General features: G+C 42.3%; 1 protein-coding gene across 9 annotated transcripts in view; it reads left to right on the forward strand.

Annotated features, from left to right (window-relative positions):
* The window catches only part of LOC132401288 (zinc finger protein 214-like), a 1,156,463-nt gene extending 1,137,446 nt beyond the window's left edge, over positions 1-19,017 (forward strand). For all 9 annotated transcript variants that reach the window (XM_059983385.1, XM_059983378.1, XM_059983382.1 and 6 more), the window contains one exon: positions 10,497-19,017. In XM_059983385.1, coding sequence (XP_059839368.1) covers positions 10,892-11,593 — 702 coding nt within the window. In that variant the 5' untranslated portion in view covers positions 10,497-10,891 and the 3' untranslated portion in view covers positions 11,594-19,017. The remainder of the gene's footprint in view (positions 1-10,496) is intronic.
* The last annotated feature ends 3,405 nt before the right edge of the window (positions 19,018-22,422 follow it).

A 22,422-nucleotide genomic window follows, 5' to 3' on the forward strand; every position in this document is an offset into this window, starting at 1 on the left:
TCAATACTGGACTCATTTAAACTGTCCTCTTTCTCAGCCGCCTTTCTCGACATGCTGCGAGTGATCGCGCATGCGGGATAGATCTTAGAATCTAGGGGTGTGTCCTCAGCACTCACAGGCTTGCTTGTCAGTTTAACTGCTGCACACACGTCACCACCTGCTAAATCATACCAAGAAGGATGTCCACGCCGTCTCTCGGTAATTCTGACCGCACCCCTACTTCAACTGGTCCAGATACCAGGTCACCTTTTAAAATGATCCCATGCAAAGGCACAGCTTCTGTCCCTTTACCTATACCTCTTAAAACTACCTCTCCAGTCTCAGGGCCAAAATCTAGCACCTTACTTAGGATCAGTGTCTGATCAGCCCCAGTATCTCTCCAGATTTTCACTGGAACTGGGGTCTCTCCTTCTTTCACAGACACCGTCCCTTCTGAAATAAATTTCTTACGCCCCTCTCATACTTTATCTACCTTTGCTTTCCTCGTCGATTTGCTGATCGACTCAATACACCCTGTAGGGACTGCTGTTTTCCCTTTTCCTGTCTCCTTCTTCGGAGCAAAGCACTTAGATGCAATATGACCAACCTTTCCACAATAATAACAGGTCAAGCCAGTAACCTTCCTTCCAGCCTGCTTGTCCTTCTCCTTACCCTTACCAGTAGCTCCTGGCTTATTCTCTACCTTAGCTGGTGGACTTTCTTTACAGTCCCTACTGCCTTTCTGCTAACTCTTATTTGAGGAAAACTTTGTCTTGTGGGTTCGGGCATATTCATCTGCGAAGCTAGCAAATTCCGATATAGACTTATTCGGCTTCTCGTTCAGATACATCCGGATATTATCCGAAACACAACCTTTAAATTCCTCAATCAGAATTAACTCTCTGAAACGATGGAAATCCTCCTCCACCTTTTCTGCAGCACATCAACATTTGACAGTTTCTTTAAATCTCTGAACTTTTGTCTATACGTTTCAGGTACCAACTCATAGTCCTGAAGGATAGCCTCTTTTACTTCCACATAATCCTCAGACTCGTCCATGGGCAATACCGCATATGCCCGTTGAGCTTTCCCTTCTAATGCACTTTGTAACAACGCGACCCACTGATCTCTGGGCTACTTCTGATTCATTGTCACCTTTTCAAAATGCAAGAAGTAACTATAAACATCCGTCTCCTCGAATGGAGGTACTAACCTAAACTCCCTACTAACATTAAACTTCTCCTCTCGGTCTGTCCCGCTACCCACATGTTGCCATTTCTCCCTCTCGAACTGCCGTTGTTTTTCAGCTTCCTCCATCCTCCTTTCAGCTTCCAGCTGTTTTAACCTAAGTTCATGCTCCCTCTGTTTCTCTTTCTCAACCAACTTTAATTTTTCTATCTCTAACTGAACCTCCCCCTCGGCTGGCTTCCTCTCAGGGAACAGGTCCAATTCATCTGGTGTGAACACACCCTTGGATACATAATGCTTAGCTATTTCTCTCTGTATATCCACCTTTCTCATTGATGATTTCACCTCTGGGAGATCTAATCGTTTCGCAATATTCATCAATTCAGCCTTCCTGGCAACTTCTAATGCCCCCGCAGTCGGGTCTTTTAAAACTTTGACAATGTCCATCTCTGCTGGTTTCCCGTCTGGTTACCCACGCAACCAGATCAAATAATGGACTTATAGCCCGATTCACTGGCCCCCCAATTTGGTATGAAATCTCGAGACGAGGCCCCAATTTGTTACGTATCCCGTAACTGGGTGTCTTACCAGCAAAGATAGAAGTATCTGTTGGAGTCTGGTACTATTTTCAAAACAGTGTTTATTAGTAAAATATACAAATCAATATCAACAATGCAAATATACAGATAATACACTTTAGCAATACTAAACCTAAAAGTGTGGGTATAATAATAATCAATAATAAACAAGCTCTATCGATGTTTCGGGGATAATGAATTGTCATATGTGAATATAAAGTTCAGTTCATACAGGCTGAGGTAGTTGTTGGTCAATGTGTTGTAATTGTTGGAGAGAGAGAGATCGAATAAACAGTGACAGCCAGTCAAACCTTCCTTTACGTTCTTGATCCGTCGATGTGTTGTTGTGGCCATTCAGGTATGACCCCTCTGTCCTTCAGCTAGACGGTTCTTCCGTGGTGGACTCGTCACCCTGTCAAGGGTGGACACACACACAAGCCCCCACCGGCCTCGCTATAAACACTGTGAGTTAAATTGACCGATCCTTCGTTCGGTCTCCGATGCCCCGCACCTTCTCGTGGGTTCCAACACTTAAGCAGTGCTCACTAGTGTGTCTCCTGGTGTGTCTGAGGGGTGTCTCCCCAGACCTCACTTTTATCCCTACTCACGGGGTCTCAGGTGTCAATCAGTTTTGAATGGCTTAGTCCATCAAACCAGCCCACTCCGGCTGTCCACTGAGGAATGTTAATGAACAGAATGGTACACAGTAAACAGCCCTCTCCGGAGCCATAAGTCTTTCAGGAGTCATAATATGGTGGAACAACAAGTCTCTTCCTCCCTGTGTTATCTCTCCCTTATCTGAAACAAATGTTCCAGTCCCAGTATGTTTTTGTTCCATCTCTTTCTCTCTCATTAGCAGCCTGGCAACAGTAATGGTTTGTAATTCTCCCAGGGGAGGGGGACATGGGCAACCCTGCACCCTTCTGCCCATCAGAGCTGTTCGTCCTTCGTAACAGAATAAGAAACCTTGGTTCTCTAGGGAACTTGGAACTTTGATAAAGAAGAGAGAGATGTATGACATGTATAGGAAACAGGGAGCAAATAAGGTACTTGAGAAGTATAAAAAGTGCAAAAAAATACTTAAAGAAATGAGGAGGGCTAAAAAAAACAAGAGGTAACTTTGGCAGTCAAGGTGAAGGATAATCCAAAGAGCTTCTACAGGTATATTAAGAGCAACAGGATAGTAAGGAATAAAATTGGTCCCCTTGAAGAACAGAGTGGTCGGCTATGTATGGAAACAAAAGAAATGGGGGAGATGTTAATTTTTTTTTGCGTCTGTATTTACTAAAGGAAGCTGGCATGGAGTCAATGGAAATAAGGCAAACAGATAGTGAGGTCATGGAACCTACGCAGATTGAAGAGGAGGAGGTGCTTGCTGTCTTGTGGCAAATCAGAGTAGATAAATCCCCAGGACCTGACAGGGTATTCCCTGAAACCTTGAAGGAGACTAGTGTTGAAATTGCAGGGGCCCTGGCAGGTATATTTAAAATATCAGTATTTATGGGTGGGGTGCCGGAGGATTGGAGGATAGCTCACGTTGTTCTGTTGTTTAAAAAAGACTATAAAAGTAATCCGGGAAATTATAGGCCAGTAAGTTTGACATCAGTAGTAGGTAAATTATTGGAAGCAGTACTAAGAGATTGGATCTACAAATATGTGGATAGACAGGGAATTATTTGGGAGAGTCAGCATGGCTTTGTGCGTGGTAGGTCATGTTTAACCAATTTATTAGAGTTTTTCGAGTAAATTACCAGGAAAGTGGATGAAGGGAAGGCAGTGGATGTTGTCTACATGGACTTCAGTAGGGCCTTTGACAAGGTCCCGCGTGGGAGGTTAGTTAGGAAGATTCAGTCGCTCTGTATACATGGTGAGGTAGTAAATTGTATTAGACATTGGCTCAATGGGAGAAGTCAGAGAGTGGTAGTGGAGGATTGCTTCTCTGAGTGGAGGCCTGTGACTAGTGGTGTGCACAGGGATCGATGCTGGGTCAATTGTTATTTGTCATCTATATCAATGATCTGGATGATAATGTGGTAAATTGGATCAGCAAATTTGCTGATGGTACAAAGATTGGAGTTGTAGTGGACAGTGAGGAAGGTTTTCAAAGCTTGCAGAGGGATTTGGACCAGTTGGAGGAATGGGCAGAAAAATGGCAGATGGAGTTTAATACAGACAAATGTGAGGTATTGCACTTCGGAAGGTCAAACCAAGGTAGAGCATACAAGGTAAATGGTAGGACACTGAGGAGTGCAGTAGAACAGAGGGATCTGGGAATACAGATACATAATTCCCTAAAAGTGGTGTCACAGGTAGATAGGCTTATAAAGAAAGCTTTTGGCACATTGGCTTTTATAAATCAAAGTATTGTGTTTAGGAGTTGGAATGTAATGGTGAGGTTGTATAAGACATTGGTGAGGCTGAATTTGGAGTATTGTGTGCAGTTTTGGTCACCAAATTACAGGAAGGATGTTAATAAGGTTGAAAAATTGCAGAGAAGGTTTACAAGGATGTTGCCGGAACTTGAGAAACTGAGTTACAGTAAAAGGTTGACTAGGTTAGGACTTTATTCCCTGGAGCGTCAGAGAATGGGAGATTTGATAGAGGTATATAAAATTATGATGGGTATAGATAGAGTGAATGCAAACAGGCTTTTTCCACTGAGGCTCGGGGAGAAAAAAACCAGAGGACCTGGGTTAAGGGTGAAGGGGGGGGTGTAGTTTAAGGGGAACATTGGGTGGGGAGGGCTTCTCACACAGAGTGGTAAGAGTGTGGAATGAGCTGCCAGATGAAGTGGTAAATTCAAGGCTCACTTTTAACATTTAAGAAAAACTTGGACAGGTACATGGATGAGAGGTGTATGGAGGGATATGGTCCAGGTGCAGGTCAGTGGGACTAGCCAGAAAAATGGTTTGGCACAGCCAAGAAGGGCCAAAAGGCCTGTTTCTGTGCTGTAATGTTCTATGGTTCTATGGATCCTGTTTGTGGCACCAAACGTTAAGGTTGAATCTGAATAAAACTCGGGAGACCAGCTTTTTATCATCACCTGCAGGAGTTCTCCTGTAGGAGTTTGAGACCCAGTTGTCAAAAGAGCAACTGCCGGCTTCTGACAAGTGGTCTGATTTAGTCATGTTACAGCCCTATATTTATACATAGTAAGCCCCATGTATTACTATTGCAAGATGTTATTTGATCTGGTACGCCCACCAACTGTGTTGGTGCAAAACTTAATTACTTAGATAAGAGCATTCGTTTAGTCAAGGTTTTAATTACAGATGTCCAGTCTGTCCAGTCCTCATCAGTTATTCCCTTTGCAAGGCCCTGACTTTATTACAGACAGGTGTTCATTTCTGTCCTTATGGGTGAGTTCTCCTCCCTTTACTCAAACGAGGGTACAATGTATAATGTTATCAGCTCTCAGTGTGTCTCTCTGCAAGCCGCAGAGAACTGGTAAATAGCCTATCTTAGGTAACCACTGAAGACAGAGTTTACTTCATTTCAAAAATTCCTATTCAGTCCCAATTATTCTTTTAACCAGAGGTTACATAGGTTCAAAATGATTTTTTAATATATCCGCAATTCCTCAGGAGGGTTCAGGGGAAATATTTATGTCCAATATAAAAACTGGTGTTTCCTGTATGTATTGTGGCGATGCAAAAGTTGCTGGAGAATTTTCAAGTGGGAAGAAGTGGAGTGATATTTAGAAATCTGATTCTATAAAGCGTAATTCAGCAAGCATATCACATATGGACAGTTTGAAAACGCTCTGGTGAGAAAATCCTTCATTACCCAGTACAGGCTTGCTACATAGGTTGTGTGAGAGTGCAGATTAACTTGATCACACCCGGGGAGATCAAAGTTCTTATCAACAGTGATTTGCTAGCTGTTAAAATGAATACCTCTCTATATAAAATTCACTGTTTACATGTTGTCACTGGGTAAGAGAATGCACAGTACAAGATTTATGCGTACTCTGCTCATTACAAATTAGAGCGGACATTGGTGGGAAGGTGGGGAGACCTCCAGTATCCCTGATGCCCTCACCTACAAGATGTGCATCCAGCTGCAGCTTGTAACCCTGCACTTTAAGGAGCTGGAACTTGAATTCCAGACCATCCAGGAGTTGGAGGGGGTGATAAGATATGACATGAAGAGAAGTGAGATACACCCAAGGTGCAGGACACAGGAACCTTCTTGACAGTCAGGAAGGGGAATGAGTTTAAACAGCCATCGCAGAGTAGTCTGTTTGGCTATCCTGCACAACAGCAGGTGGACCACTTCAGAAACTGTTGAGGGGTTTTATCTAGCAGAGGGAAGTCAAAGGGATGATAAGGGATTCATTCGTTAGGGGAACAGAACAAGAGGGGACTGATATGGTAGGGCACTGAGGAATGCAGTAGAACAGAGTGATCTAGGAATAATGGTGCATAGTTCCCTGAAGGTGGAATCTCATGTGGATAGGGTAGTGAAGAAAGCTTTTGGTATGCTGGCGGTTATAAATCAGAGCATTGAGTATAGGAGTTGGGATATAATGTTAAAATCGTACAAGGCATTGGTGAGGCCAAATTTGGAGTATTGTGTACAGTTCTGGTCACCGAATTATAGGAAAGATGTCAACAAAATAGAGAGGGTACGGAAGAGATTTACGAGAATGTTACCTGGGTTTCAGCATCTAAGTTACAGTGAAAGGTTGAACAAGTTAGGTCTTTATTCTTTGGAGCGTAGAAGTTTGAGTGGGGATTGATAGAGGTATTTAAAATTAGGGGGATAGATAGAGTTGATGTGGATAGGCTTTTTCCATTGAGAGTAGGGCAGATTCAAGCAAAAGGACATGAGTTGAGAGTTAAGGGGCAAAAGTTTAGGGGTAACACAAGGGGGAACTTCTTTACTCAGAGAGTGGTAGCTGTGTAGAACGAGCTTCCAGTAGAAGTATAGAGGCAGGTTTGGTTTTGTCATTTAAAAAAAAATTGGATAGGCATATAGACGGGAAAGGAATGGAGGGTTATTGGCTGAGGTGGAACTAGGTGAGAGTAAGCGTTCGGCACGGATTAGAAAGGCCGAGATGGCCTGTTTCCGTGCTGTAATTGTTATATGGTTATATAATATCCTAGTGGTAAGGCTTGCTAGTGCTAGTGTGGGGGAGGGGGTGATGTGGTTAAAATAAGTTGTAGAGGGAATGGGAACCAGAATGACAGAACAGATAGTAGTGGAGAGGGTGAATTGAATTGACTTTATTACATACATCCTTCATATGCATAAGGAGTAGAAAATTTTATATTATGTCTTTGTTGAAAAAGTGCAATGTGTAATTTATAGTAATTTATAATGAATAGTTTGTACATAGGACAGTCAATATAACATGGAAATGCAATTGTATCAGCATGAATTAATCAGTCTGATGGTCTGCTGGAAGATGATGTCCCGGAGCCTGTTGGTCCTTTTGTTGTGGTACCATTTCCTGGATGGTAACAGCAGGAACAGTTTGTTGTTGTGGTGAATTGGGTCCTCAATATCCTTTGGGCCCTTTTTACACACCTGTCTCTGGAAATGTCCTCAATAGTGGGAAGTTCACATCTACAGGTGTGCTGGGCTGTCCGCACCACTCTCTGCAGGTTCCTGCAATTAAGGGAAGTACAGTTCCCATACCAGGGAGTGATGCAGCCTGTAAGGATGCTCTCAATTGTGTCCCTGTAGAAAGTTCTTTGGATTTGGGCCTCATCCCAAACTTCTTCAACCACCTGAGGTGAAAGAGGTGCTGCTGTGCTCTTTTCACAACACAGCCGGTGTGTACAGACCACGTGAGATCCCTGGTGATGTGGGTGCCGGGGAACTTAGAGCTGTTCACGCTCTCAACCCCAGATCCACTGATGTCAATAGTGGTGAGCCTGTCTCCATTCCTCCTGCCGTCCGCAACAGGCTCCTTTGTTTTTGTGACAATGAGGGAGAGTTTGTTTTACTGACACCAGTCAGATGTTGTTCAGACCGCAGACAGAGTCAGCGATCAAATGGTTGAGCATGGTGCAGTGACTGTGCCAAGCTGTGGATATCACAATGCAGGAAGCACTGTAGCTGAGCATTTGCCAGATAAGCCCAGGACAGGGAATTAAGATATTGTAGCCATTACTGGGACTTGATTGCACCCAGCAGTCTGAGGGATTTAGAGGAACAAATTTGTAGAGAGATCGCAGACTATGCCAAGAAACAAAAGTTGATTCAGTAAGTGATTTAAGCTTTCCATATATTGACTGGGATTCCCTCACTGTAAAAGGATTAGATGGGGTAGTGTTTGTCAAATGTGCCCTTAATTAATACATAGAATTCCTGACGTAGAAGTGTGCAATAAGCTATTAGGAAATGATCCAGGGCTGCTGACAGTAATTATTGATCATTATGCCATGAAATTCAAAGTAAATATGGAAAAAGAGGGGTCTGGATCACGGGTTGAGATTCTAAATTTGAGAAAGGTCAATTGTGTTGGTTTCAGAAAGGATCTGACAGCTGTAGTTTGGGGCAGACTGTTTTCTGGCAAAGGAGTACTTGGTAAGTGGGAGGCCTTCAGAAATGAAGTTTTGAGGGTGTAGAGTTTGCACGAGCCTGACAAAATGAAAGTTGAAAGGTAACTGCTGTAGGGAACCTTGGTTTTCAAGAGATACTGAAGCCCTGGATATTTTGTTCCTCTAAATGCCTCAGACTGTTATAATTCCACACCTTGAGCACATCTGGCTTTCTTTCCTGGTAGTTTCTGTTCTGCTATTTGCCCTCTCTTTGGCTTTTATGTTGGCCTTGGCTCCTCATTTCAGCTCTGATTGTGTCCTGCCTTTCCAATGTTTCCACTTCTTTGGGATGTATTGATCACTCGCCTGCCGAACTGCTCCCAGAAACTCTAGCTATCGCCATTCCTACTAGTTTTCGCTTCCAATCAAATTTGGCCAGCTTCTCTGACAACATGGAGAAGGTCAGTACAGAAACAGGCCATTCGGCCCATCTAGCCAATGGCGAGAGCATTTAAGCTCTCTGATGCAATTACCTCCATGGGGGCCACAGCGCTCCATACCCCTACCATCCAGGTACCTATCCAAACTACTCTTAAATGTTGAAATCGAGCTGGCATGAGCCTCTTGTGCTGGCATCTCATTCCACACTGTCACGCCCATTTCAGTGAAGAGCTTTTCCACATGTTCCCCTTGAATTTTCACCTTCCCCACTTACCCATGACCTCTGGTTGTCGTCCCACCCAACCTCACTGGAAAAAGCTGCTTGCATTTACCCTACCTATAGCCGCATAGTATTCTATACTTCTAACAAATCCTCAAAGCAATGTAAAATTTCCTTGTTTGTGTTTAGAGCCCTTTTTAGATGTATAAGGTGATGAGGGGCATTGATCGTGTGGATAACCTGAGCCTTTTTCCCAGGGCTGAAATGGGTAACATGAGGGACAATAGTTCTAAGGTGCTTGGAAGAAGGTACTGAGGGGATGTCAGGGGTAAGAGTGGTGGCTGCCTGGAATGCACCACCAGCAGCACTGGTCGAGGCAGATACGATAGGGTCTTTTAATAGCCTCTTACAGAGGTCCATGGAGCTTTGAAAGATAGAGGGCTATGCGCTTGGGAAATTCTAGGCCGTTCCTAGAGTGGGTTACATGGTTGGCACAACATTGTGGACCGAAGGACCTGTAATGTGCGGAAGATTTCTATGTTCTGTGTTGAACAGGAAAACTACACTGGCTATTCTGCACTTCTCTGGTTCCTCCCCCTCTCAGTTAGATGATCTACTTTGGAGTATTGTTGCAGTTTTGGTCACCTACCTACAGGAAAGATGTGAAAGAGTTCAGAGAAAATTCACAAGGATGTTGCCAGGTCTGGAGGACTTGGGTTATAAGGAGAGATTGAAGAGATCAGGACTTTATTCCTTGGAACGTAGAAGATTGAGGGGAGTTTTGATGGAGGTTTACCACAATTATAAGGGGTATTGATGGGGTAAAAGCAAGCTGGCTTTTTCCACTGAGATTGGGTTGAACTACAACCAGAGGCCAAGGATTAAGGGTGAAAGGTGAAACATTAAGGGGAACATGAGGGGAAACTTCTTCACACAGACAGTCATCCAGGTGTGGAATGAGCAGCCGCCACAAGTGATGCATGCGAGCTCAATTTCAACATTTAAGATGTTTGTATGGGTACCTGGATGGTAGGGGTATGGAAGTAGAAAGTTTAAATAGCTTGGCACCAACTAGATGGGCCAAAGGGTCTGTTTCTGTGTTGTTCTTTTCTATGACTGTTTCAAGAACCTTAAATAATACTAACATTCTCTCAAATCTGTGCAGACCAACCATACATCTAGGAGATATTTACATGGTCTTAAAACTGTGGCACTTTGAATTAACGGTACATAAAAGAAAATACCAGCTGCACATCAACAAAGGCTATTTGTGTGAGAGTGTTTCAGTTACTGTGGGGCCAGGAACCCGTGCAGCTCAGTGGGAACAGGGAATAATACCAATGGAGAGAGTCAAACTGAGCCAGGTCACAGATTGGAGACGGCAGGAATGCCCCATTCTTATAGAGACAGGAAGAGCCTCAGAGAGTTTGATGGTCATTCCAGATATCAGCACTGTGCCCAGTTAGATGATTTCTCTCTCCAACTTGGGTTGAACCTCACTGTAACAGTGTGACGTCAGATCACACCTTGACAACTCAAGTGATTTCATCTGAAATGTTGTTCTTCACCCACTGATGAATTTTGTAAATCTTTCTGCAGGTTAAAAATGACAAGGATTTTGCCTACGGGAATCTCGAACACAACACACTAGTTTTGCTGTCTCTGTCCAGATATTTAAGAAGTGGAGCAAGGGATTCAATCAACTGTCCTTCCTGCTCAGACTGTGGGGAGGGATTCACTCAATCATCTGACCGACTGGCATGCCCGTCATTTTACACAGGGGAGAGGCCGTTCACCTGCTCAGACAGTGGGAATGGATTCACTCGGTCATTTGAACTGCAAGTTCACACTGGACAAGGTCATTCACCTGTTCTGTGTGTGAGCAGGGATTCAGTTGGTCTTCCCACCTGTGGACACACCAGTCAGTTCACACTGGACAGAGGCTGGTCATCTGCTGAATTTGTGGGGAAGGATTCAATCGGTCATCTGACCTAATGGCTCACCAGCGAGTTCACATCGGGAGGCGGCCATTCACCTGCTCAGACTGTGGGAAGGGATTCACTCGGTCATCTAAACTGAAGGTACATCAGCGAGTTCACACTGGGGAGAGGCCATTCACCTGCTCATTGTGTGGGAAGGGATTCACTCAGTCATCCACCCTAATGTTGCACCAGCGAGTTCACACAGGGGAGAGGCCGTTTACCTGCTCAGACTGTGGGAAGGGATTCACTCAGTCATCCACCCTACTGGCACACCAGTCAGTTCACACAGGGGAGAGGCCGTTCACCTGCTCATTGTGTGGGAAGGGATTCACTCAGTCATCCACTCTACTGGTACACCAGCGAGTTCACACTGGAGAGAGGCCATTCACCTGCTCAGACTGTGGGAAGACATTCACTCGGTCATCCAACCTACAGAGACACCAGCGAGTTCACACTGGGGAGACGCCATTCACGTGCTCAGACTGTGGGAAGGGATTCACTTGCTCATCTAAACTGAAGGCACATCAGCGAGTTCACACTGGAGAGAGGCCATTCAGCTGCTCAAACTGTGGGAAGGCATTCACTCGGTCATCCAATCTACAGAGACACCAGTCAGTTCACACCGGGGAGAGGCCATTCACCTGCTCAGACTGTGGGAAGGCATTCACTCAGTCAACCCACCTACAGAATCACCAACGAGTTCACACTGGGTAGAAGCCGTTCACCTGGTCAGACTGTGAGTAGGGATTCACTTGGTTATCTGATCTACAGATACAGCAGTGAGTTCACACTGGGGAGAAGCCATTTGCCTGCTCAGACTGTGGGAAGGGATTCACTCAGTCATTTCTCCATCAGAGAATTCACAATGGAGAGCGGCCATTCACTTTCTCAGTCTGTGGGAGGAGATTCACTCGATCATACACCCTACAGAGTCACCAGTCAATTCGCACTAGGGCTGTCAGTCACCTGCTCAGACTGTGGGAAGGGATTCACTCAGGCATGTCACCTACTGATACATCAGTCACTTCACACTGCAGAGAGGAATTTCAGCTGCTCAGATGGTGGGAAGGGATTCAGTTGGTCATCCCTCCTACAGAGTCACCAGTGAGTTCACAATGGAGAGAGGCCATTTACCTGCTCAGACTGTGGGAAGGGATTCATGCGGTCATCCTCCCTATTGGTTCACAAGTCAGTTCACACTTGGGAGAGGCCGTTCACCTGTTCAGAAAGTAGGGAGGGATTCCCTCACTCTTCCACCCTACAGATGAGATGTTAAAGGATAATTTGTCCAGTTCTTTCTTTTTTTTCAAATCTTTTATTATTTTTATCCAAAATAACAAGAGCACATCAAAGTAGGTAACACTTACAATGTCTCAAGGGAAAAAAAACATTGTTTTAAAGATTGAAAAATTTGGTGGAGCAAAAAAAGAAAAGGAAAAAAAACACCATTAGGTGTTCAACCCCGGAGCCAATTGTCATACAAAATTCTAAAGATAAACATCAAACTGCCAGCAAGAAAAAAAAAGTACCAAAATTTACAATTAGATCGTGGAGGAAATCTATCAATTAACTCAAATGATAGTAACGAGTAAATGAACCCCATCTTTTCTCAACATCAAACATAGGTTCAAAGGTTCGACTTCTAATTTTCTCCAAACTAAGACAGAACATCACTTGAAAGAACCGTAGTGACAGAGTGGGAGCCGACGAGTCCTTCCACTTCAACAGAATGGCCCTCCTAGCTATCAATGTAACAAAAGCAATAACATGTTGGTCAGACAAAGAAATACCGCGGCTATTTTGAGGAATTATTCCAAAAAGCAGTTAATTTGTTAAGTTGTAAATTAATTGTAAGTGCTTTAGAAATTAGAAAAAACTGACTTCCAGAGCTATTCCAGTATAGAACAAGACCAAAACGTGTGTCAGTGTAGCTGTCTCAGTTTTACATACATCACAACTATCAACATTAGGAAAGATTTTGGACAATCTGTCCTTCGTCAAATAGTAATGATGTACAATTTTAAATTGGATCAGTGAATGGCTAGCACAAATTGAAGAGTTAACCAACTTCAGAACCTGTGTCCATTCCTCCGTCATAAAAGTCAAATTAAGTTCCTTTTCCCAATCTTGTTTAATCTTAAATAAAGGATACTTATCATCCTATTGTAATAGTAAATTATAAATTCTTCCAGTGGAACCCTTCATCAAAGGGTTCATACTCATAATAGTATCTGACAGGTCGGCATCCAATATTTAAGGAAAATTACTTAAATATTTTTGTAAGTAACTTGTCTAACTTGAAGGTATTGTAAGAAGTGTGAGTATGAAAGACAATATTTATCAGTTAATTGTTGAAAAGACATCAGTCTATCTTCTTTAAATAGATCCAAAAAAGAATTAATACCTTTATTTTCCTAAAGAAAAAGTTTGGAATTTGGATCACTCAAAAGAAGTCTTATAAAAACAATTTCGATAAATTAAACTACAAAGTTTAAATTTTTTAAGATTAAAAAAATTACAGAACTGCAGCCAAATTTGTAAAGAATACTTAATCACGGTATAAATTTAAGTTAGCAAATTCAGCTTATTGTATAGGTAAAGCAGCTCCCAATAACGAGGTTAAATAAAACGGTTCCACAACTTTCAATTCCAAATCTACCCAAATTGGCCACTCGTTCTTATCAACCCAGTGTAACTAAAAGGACATAAATGGCACATTAACGGCCCAATAATACTTTCTTAAATTAGGCAAAGCAAGACCTCCATCCTTTTTCAATATTTGTAAGTGACATTTACTAATTCTTGGTCTTTTTATCATTTCAAATAAAAGATGAGATAAGAGAATCAATCCAATCAAAAAGCTTCTTAGTCAAAAAAAGGGATATTCTGAAATGAATATAAAAATTTTGGTAAAATCATCTTGACTAAAAGGATGCAACCAGCAAGTGAAAATGTAAGTGGGTTCCATCTACTGAATAAATACTTCATAGAATCTACCAAGGGAACAAAATTAGCTTTATAAAGATCCTTATTTTTTTTAGTGATTATGAGACCTAAATATCTAAAGCCAAGACTGCTCTGTCTGTACAAAAAAAAGTTTAAAAAGGTTCTCTATCCCTAAATATCTAAAGGAATCCGTAACTTCGAATGGAGTATTATCATATATAGAAACAGATTCATTTAATGGAAACAATTCACTTTTATTAAAATTTCCAAACCCATTAAATAATTTTAGCAAGGCAGAGATAGATTCCTCGGGATTAGATATATAAACCAGTAAGTCCTCACCATAAAGAGAAATCTTATGAATGGTCTCATTCACAATAATTTCATGAATATCTTTAGCTTCATGAAGAGTGATAGCAAGGGGTTCTAATATTAAGTTAAATAACAAAGGACTTAATGGACAACCTTGTCCCCTGTGAAAGCTGGAAAAAAGGGATTCTACAGTTATTAGCAATAACAGTAACAACAGGAATTGTATATATCATTCTAATCCAATTATTAAAATTAACACCAAAACCAAATTTCTCTAAAACATTAAATATTTCCATTCGACTCAATTGAACGCTTTTTCAGCATCTAAAGAGACAACGCATTGTGGAGTTTTAAAAGAAGACGAGTATATAATGTTAAATAATCTCTGAACATTTGAAAAGGAATAATGACCCTTTATAAAGCGTGTTTGATCTTTAAAAATTTTCATCCAAAATATTTTCCAACCGATTAGCCGATATCTTTGACAGGATCTTAGCATCAGCGTTCAATAATGAAATAGTCTGTATGAGGCAGAATTGGTAGGTTCTTTATCCTTTTTAAGAATTAAAGAAATAGAAGCCTCATAAAAAGTACAGGGTAAATCACCTTTCACAAAAGAGTCCTTAAACATTTCCAACATATACGGACAGAGCAATTTTCCAATTTTTTTTAATAGAATTCTACAGGGTAGCAAAGTCCAGGGGCCTTACCGGATTGTATTGAAATAATAGCTTTATGAATTTTGGCTTCAGTAATTTGGGCTGCAAGAGTTTTTTGATCCTCAACAGAGATTTGAGGAAAAGCAATCTTATTTTTAAAAAAAATTGTTTTAGAAGAATCTACTGGAAATTGAAATTTATAGAGTTCAGTATAAAAATCTTGAAAAATCTTATTAATTTCTTCATATTCCCAAGCCAGGGTACCATCTTGCCTACGGATTTTCAAAATTTGCCTTTTGGCTCTGGCTGTTTTCATTTGAGATGCATTCAGTTTGTTATTTTTGATCTCCAAACATGTAAAATTGACTTTTTAGCTTAAGCAAGTAGCCTTCAATAGGATGAGTTAATAATCAACTATATTGTGATTGAAGTTCTACCCTTTGTTTAAATAAGTCAATATTAGGGAGATCGCATAAATATTATCTAAGTCTTTAAATTGTTTTGAAATCTTATCTAATTCTACTGTTTTTCTTAAGCTTAGCTGAATAAGAAATAATCTGACATAAAAATGCTTTAAATATATCCCCATTTGATTAATTTGGACGTACCCCCTATATCATTAAAGAGAAAAAAATCTTTTATCTGGGTTCAATGAAGCTAACAAAGTCAGAATTCTGCAATAATGTCTGAGACAGGCGCCAAGGTGGGCGGGCAAGAATGACATCATCGAATTTGAAAGACAAACTCAAAGGTGCATAATGTGATACAGCAATAGCGTCATATTCACAATTCTTAACAGTAGGTAAGAAGCGAGGGTCGGCTGTAATATAATCGATCCTCGAAAATTTTCTATAAATGTGAAAAAGAAAATTTCTCTATCATCAGGGTGTAAATATCTCCAATCAATCCAAAATCAGTCAAATAGGAAGTAATAAGTGACACCAAGCAATTTGGAAGTAGCTGGTTGGTTGAGCTCGTGTCAATCAAAGGATTTAAACAGTATTTAAAATCCCCGCCCATTATCAACATATATTCATTTAAATCAGGCAGTAAAGCAAATACATTTTGAAATAAAGGATCATCTAAGTTAAGACTGCACAAATTGACTAAAGCAACTTTTCTGTTACAAGTTACTCATTTAACAATTAAAAATCTACCATTAAAATCTGACTTAATATCCTCTTGAATGAATGAAATATTGGATTTAATAAAGATAGAGACTCCCTTAGTTTTACTTTGTAAAGTGGAGTGGAATTGCAAACGCTGCCACCATCCAAAAAAATCTATTTTGATCTCCCGCCTTGATATGCATTTCTTGGGCAAAAATTACATCAGGTTGGAGTCTGTTAATGATTTTAAAAGTCTGTTTTTCATTTGCTAGGATGATTCCAACCACGTACATTCCAACTTATTACATTAATCCGTTTAAATACCATATTATAACTTTATTCTGCTTTACACATGCACAGAGCACATGCCAATATGGCATGAACAAAAATGGCGATGATGAAGAATACAACCACATAGAAAACACGCATGCTCCGGAGCCACCCAATGGTGAAAAAAACCCACATAAGTCTAACCTCACCCCTCCCCCCACAGCCCAGAAAAGAAACAGGTACCCCATGATAGAATACGAAGCCAAGCCTGCTCTGTCTGTACAAAAAAAAAGTTTAAAAAGATTCTCTATCCCTCCCCCTAGTTAAAAGAAAATGAAACCCACTGACCTTTTGAGAGAAACGAAAAAATCTCAACAAAGGAGTGTTTACATCCCAGCATCTACAAACTATCCCATGTTTATATTTAATCTTTTCTAAATAAACAGAAAACCAAAAAATTGTTATCTCTTAAAAAGAAAAAACATCACCATCTTAAATTTGACATTAAATCCCTAAAAAAGCTTTAAATTCAGTTATAAGATGCTATAATATTCTATTATATAAAAAACATACTGATATATTGAAAAGAAATTTTAAAAATAAGCAGTTATTAAGATCTTAAATATATTACCTAAAAAATCCAAGCATAGTGTTTAATAACAGATCAACACAATTTTTCAAAAAAAAGCAAAAGAAGCAAGAAGAAAAGTTAATAGCATATTTAACCCAACTAAATTTACAAAAGTACCAGCTAATATATAAGTAATTGAAACCTCCTCTATGTATATATAAAAAAGGAAATAGCTCATCAGTAGGAATAACTACCAGTTAGTTAGTTAAGAAAGAAACAAAAAAAAAACAAACCAGATATTAGGTTAAAGGAATAAGTCCCTTTCTCTTCTTTCCAAAAAAAAAATGATATGCAATAATGAACAAGTCCCCTAATCTTATTTTAATAGTCTCAATGAAATGTCCAGGTAGACTTCATAAATCTTCTTTCCGAAATACTAATATGCAGATAACCAGGCGATCTTCCGGACAGCTCAATTAGCAGTTACAGCGGGTATAGTTTGAAAGAACGCCAGTGCAGCTTTAGGATCAAAAAATGTACGAGGAGGAGAATCAGGAGGAAAAGCTTTAATTCTTATTGGATAAAGCGAGGAAGGAAACAGTTTCTTATCATATGCTTGTTTCTTTGCCAGAGCAAATTTTGATCTTTGTTCCATTACTTCCTTCGGATAATCTTCATTAAAACAGAGCTCAGATTCTTCAAATCTAAAAACTGTCTGTTTTCTTGCCTGTCACATTATTTGATCTTTAATCTTAAAATGATGAAAACAATCCAGAACAAACCTTGGTTTATTTGGATCTTGAAATCACGAAGTAAAAGTTCTATGTGTTCTTTCTATAGTAGCCAGCTGTGATAATATATTAGGAAATAAGGTACGAAAAAGCAGTTAAATCTCAATTTTCAGTTCCTTGCAGCCCAACGATTCGTATATTCATAGTTTTCAGGCCTGTAATCTTATTTCGATATATTTCCAATCGAGTTGTAGGTTCAAGCAATTATTGCTTAGTTATCTTCAATTCCTCTTCCTGTGTAATAACTTGTGTTTCCAGGTCCTTAAATTTTCCCAGAAATGACATCACTTCATTACTCACAAAATGCTGGTGGAACACAGCAGGCCAGGCAGCACCTACAGGGAGAAGCACTGTTGACGTTTCGGGCCGAGACCCTTCGTCAGGACTAACTAAAAGGAAAGATACAAAGAGCTTTGAAAGTAGGAGGAAGACGGGGAAACATGACCGGAGGGGGTGGGGTTTATATAAGGTTCCTCCACACTCAGGTTCGAGTGTGTACTGGGTAGCCTCCAATCTGATGGCATGAACATTGACTTATCTAACCTCTAATGCCCTTCTTACCCCATCCCTGACATATTTAGTTGTTTGTTTTTCTCTCTCTGCCCATCACTCTGCCTGTTCTCCATCTCCCTCTGGTGCTCCCCTCCCCCCTTTCTTTCTCCCGTCCCATGATCCTTTCCCTTCTCTAGCTCTGTATCCCTTTTGCCAATCACCCTTCCAGCTCTTAGCTTCATCCCACCCCTCCCCCTCCTACTTTCAAATCTCTGAATATCTTACCTTTCAGTTGATCCTGACGAAGGGTCTCGGCCGGAAACGTCAACAGTGCTTCTCCCTATAGATGCTGCCTGGCCTGTTGTGTTCCACCAGCATTTTGTGTGTATTGTTGTTTGAATATCCAGCATCTGCAGATTTCCTTGTGTTTGTCCTGACAAGTTCTTCCCACTCCTGAAAGACATATTGTTCCCCTCAGAGAATCTGCAAATAATGATTTTAAATTTGAAGTTTAAACTAGGGGGAAAGGAACAAAACGGAGCAGCACAGAAACTGTTGTTACTCCATTCACAGACAGGCGCAGTCTCCAATTTGTCCTGTTAACTTTCAGGAAATTAGATGCTTTTTCGTGATTAAGAGTTCTTTGCTAAGTACTATTGACATGTTAAAGGATAAATTTGTCCTGATGACATGCAGGAATTTAGATACTAATCGCACACTTTGTTCTTGGGTGGACGACCTTTGCGTCTGCTTTAGGTACTTAAGTATTCTTTGTCTCGTACTGTCACTGCTGCCAGGCATGTGACTGGGGATAGCTAAAAATTGTATCTTGCATACGTGACTGACTGTGGTGTAAAACCCAATAAAAAGGGAGGACTGTTTCCTTGTTCGGAGAGCATCGCTTGACAGGGCTCTGCAAGCACTGCAAAGTTTGTTCAGCAATCCTCCAAAAAGCTTGTACAATAAAGAATTGTGGCTGTCCACAGAAGTTGGCTTATTGCATTTGTATCAAGTGTGTAAGAATCTTGAGAAAACAAACCGACATGACATATGGCGACGAGGATGGGATTCCAACATATACGGAGCGGACTGAGTAAGTGATCGCCTGTGTGACGGTGACGTTAGGCGGATGGGCCCACAAGGTACGATATACCTTGCTCTCTGTCATTGACCTATCAATAAATCGACCCCTCGTCCCCAAGAACTCTAGTGACGGAATCCCTGGGATACCTTACACACTTGTATGCCAACAGATTTGTCTCGGGCAGGTTCGAGTTCCCCTGGAGTTCGGAGGTTAGAGTCCCGGGAAGATAAGGTTAATTACAGCGTCCGTCTCAACCACCCTGCCTTAGACAGGTTGTTAAGAGGGGAAATACCCCACGCGAAGGGCAGGACCCTGAAGTGGGCGTAGAGAGCAAAGACACTGGGCTGGTATAGTAATGTAACAGTAACACTAAGGTAACACTACTCACCAAACGGTTTACCGCTTTACCCGTTCAGATGAGCAATGGTCAGCCTTCATGAATGAAAAACGGCCCTTGCCACTGCCCCAGCACTCGGAAGACCTCTGTATGATAGGCCTTTCCAGTTGTAATCCAGTATCCTAGAGGACTGCGCACCTGCTGTTTTGACCCAAGCCCATGAGGATCGCAAGACACCAGTAGCCTACTACTCGACTTGCCTTGACCCTGTAGCCACGGGCCTTCCCCGCTATCTACTCCCTTGTAACTGCCACTTCCAATATTACTCTCCAACAATCCCTGACCGTCTATTCCTCACTCACTATTGTAGCCCTCTTGACTTCCCATCAGAACCAACATCTTACACAGGCACGCCTGCCGTTATGAGGTAGCTTTCTCAATAACCCTCTTCTGACCTTTTACTGTTCAACTGTGAACCCGGCGACTTTCCTGAGTAGCCCACCAGAAGAGCTCCCGGTAACCCACCCCCACCTCATGATCGCCTTTTGCGCAATCACTTCTTAACCTCCCCTCGACCGGACCTTTCAGACGCCCCATTCCCCACACCGGACTTCACCCTCTTTGTGAATGGTAGCTCTTCAATATCACCTTTATGAGTTCACCTTTCAGGGTACACAATTGTGAGCCAAACTACCACCTTCAATCCTCCAGTATCTGCTCAAAAAGCAGAGCTCTTTGCTCTAACATGAGCCTGCATCCTGGCTACAGGAAAATCGGTAAACATATACACATACTCACGATAAGCCTTTGGCGTGACCCATGACTTCGTGCAGCTATGGTGGCAACGCAGATTTCTGACCTATTCAGAACTCACGATATGTCCAAAACCTCCTCAAAGCCATCCTCCTCCCCAAGCAATTGACCATAATCAAATGTGCTGCCCATGTAATGGACAATACGGACGTCAGCAAAGGCAATGCCAGAGCTGACCGAGCTGCTAAAGACGCTGCAACAGCTCACAGTTCTATTGTGTCCTCCATGAACCAGCAGGCACTAAATCGTTCACCTGCATCGAAAGCAATGGACATACCAGACATCGTCACCGCGCAGCATTTATAGGGGGACGCCCCGACTCTGAAAAATAAATATGGAAGACGCATGTGTGTTCACACGATGCGTCAGAAGGCCTCTGGATCACTCCAGTTGGCCAAGTGTGTGTACCTGATGCTTTGCGGCCGATGCTTATTGATTGTTTGCATCCTGATACCCACCTTGGCAAGGAGGGAATGAGCAATATTACGTTGCGTATCTGGAGGCACCCACGACTGGAAAAGGCAGCGCAGGCTCGTGTCAGATCATGTTTAATATTTCAGCAAAGTAACGCTGGCCAAGGAGTGCGGTGCGCCACAAGGAAAACACCCTTGCCAAGTGGTCCATTTGAATGCATTCAGCTTGATTTTATTGAGCTGCCGCGTGTACACTGCTGTAAGTACTGTCTTGTTATTATTGATGCATTTAGTAGATGAGTTGAAACCTTCCCAGCCACCAATAATAAAGCCTCAAATGCGGTCAAATTACTACTGACAGAGATCAAACCGAGGGTTGGATTGCCTCGACAGATTAGTTCAGCCAATGGCCCCACCTTGTGGGGAAAATTAACAAAAAATTACGTGAAGCATTGCATATTCAGCAACAATTCTATTGTGCCTGCCACCTCAGGCAGCAGGAAGAGTTAAGAGCCAATGGAACTTGTAAGACAAATTAGCCAAATCAAAGTCCGAGACCTGTCTCAATTGGCTACAGGTCCAGCCCTTAGCCCTGTATCACATGAGAGTCACACCCCCGCCCCCCCATTCAACCACGGGATTATCAGTCGCATTTATGGCTGACCCAGTAGGACACCGTGGGACGCCGACACAGACCCATCTACCCAAGTAGACCTAAGTATTGTGGGAGAGGAAATGCAAAGATACTTTCAGCAGCTAACCTCGTCTCTAAAGTTTCTCCATTCACAGGTAAAGCACGCCCTCGGACCAGCACCACAAGCGATGGATTAAGATTCAGACAATCAAAATGAACCCCCCCCCAGACTGCAAACCAACTGCTAATCAATCACTGGGGTCACCCCAAGCTCGGACCCAGGTGGAAAGGGCCAGTCCAGGTACTCCTTTAGACGCCAGATGCAGTCAAAGTGCAAGGACAGAGTCGCTGGATCCTTCTGAGTGACTGCAAACGATGGGCCCCTTAAAGATTACTCTTGCACTCTACGGTATCATGGCCGCCTTCGTGGTATTAGGCCTGGAGGACAACTTGTTTTATAAAACTCATATAAATTGGCATGGTAATCAAACTGTGTTACGCGCTTGCCCAGTCAGTAGAGGCATTATTTGTAGCCATCCCTGGGCGGACCCCCTCGACCTGTCCACCACAGATACTTCAGACGCCCCTGGCGTGGGTCAGAGTGGGAACGTCAGGGCGGTGCGTAGAGCTGATGAAAGATAGGTCTCAGTCCCCTAACTGCACAGGAACCCAGGGAAGAAATCCCATGATCTATCCACTTTGTTTCTCAGGACGGGGATGGGGATGTGCTTACGCTTTGGTCCCCACGAATGCCTCTTGTGCCCAAAGACAATGACATTTGCGGGTGACCAGCGGAACGTTCTCCCGCACCCGTGATGAGGAAAGGACCACCAGTTCAAGGGATCAGGATCGGGAGGTAAGTCCAGCCTGGGCAGAAACTGCAGATCTAAGCAGTTTACGACTTCCAGCCGTCAAATGCTACCGGGCCAAAAGGGGGTTTGTCTTCCTTCTCAACGGGATTTTCACTACAGCCACCCCGACTCACCCCGTCCTATTCGCTGCAGGACCACTTACTGTCCCATGTCCACAGAAAGCATATACCCGCCGCAGAATAGTTACCCGAGCCGTTTGTGAGGAATTTTGTGCGGATTGGAAGGACTCCGTAACTCTGG

This window comes from Hypanus sabinus, chromosome 10 (assembly GCF_030144855.1).
Source record: "Hypanus sabinus isolate sHypSab1 chromosome 10, sHypSab1.hap1, whole genome shotgun sequence".
In the NCBI taxonomy this organism is placed as follows: domain Eukaryota; kingdom Metazoa; phylum Chordata; class Chondrichthyes; order Myliobatiformes; family Dasyatidae; genus Hypanus; species Hypanus sabinus.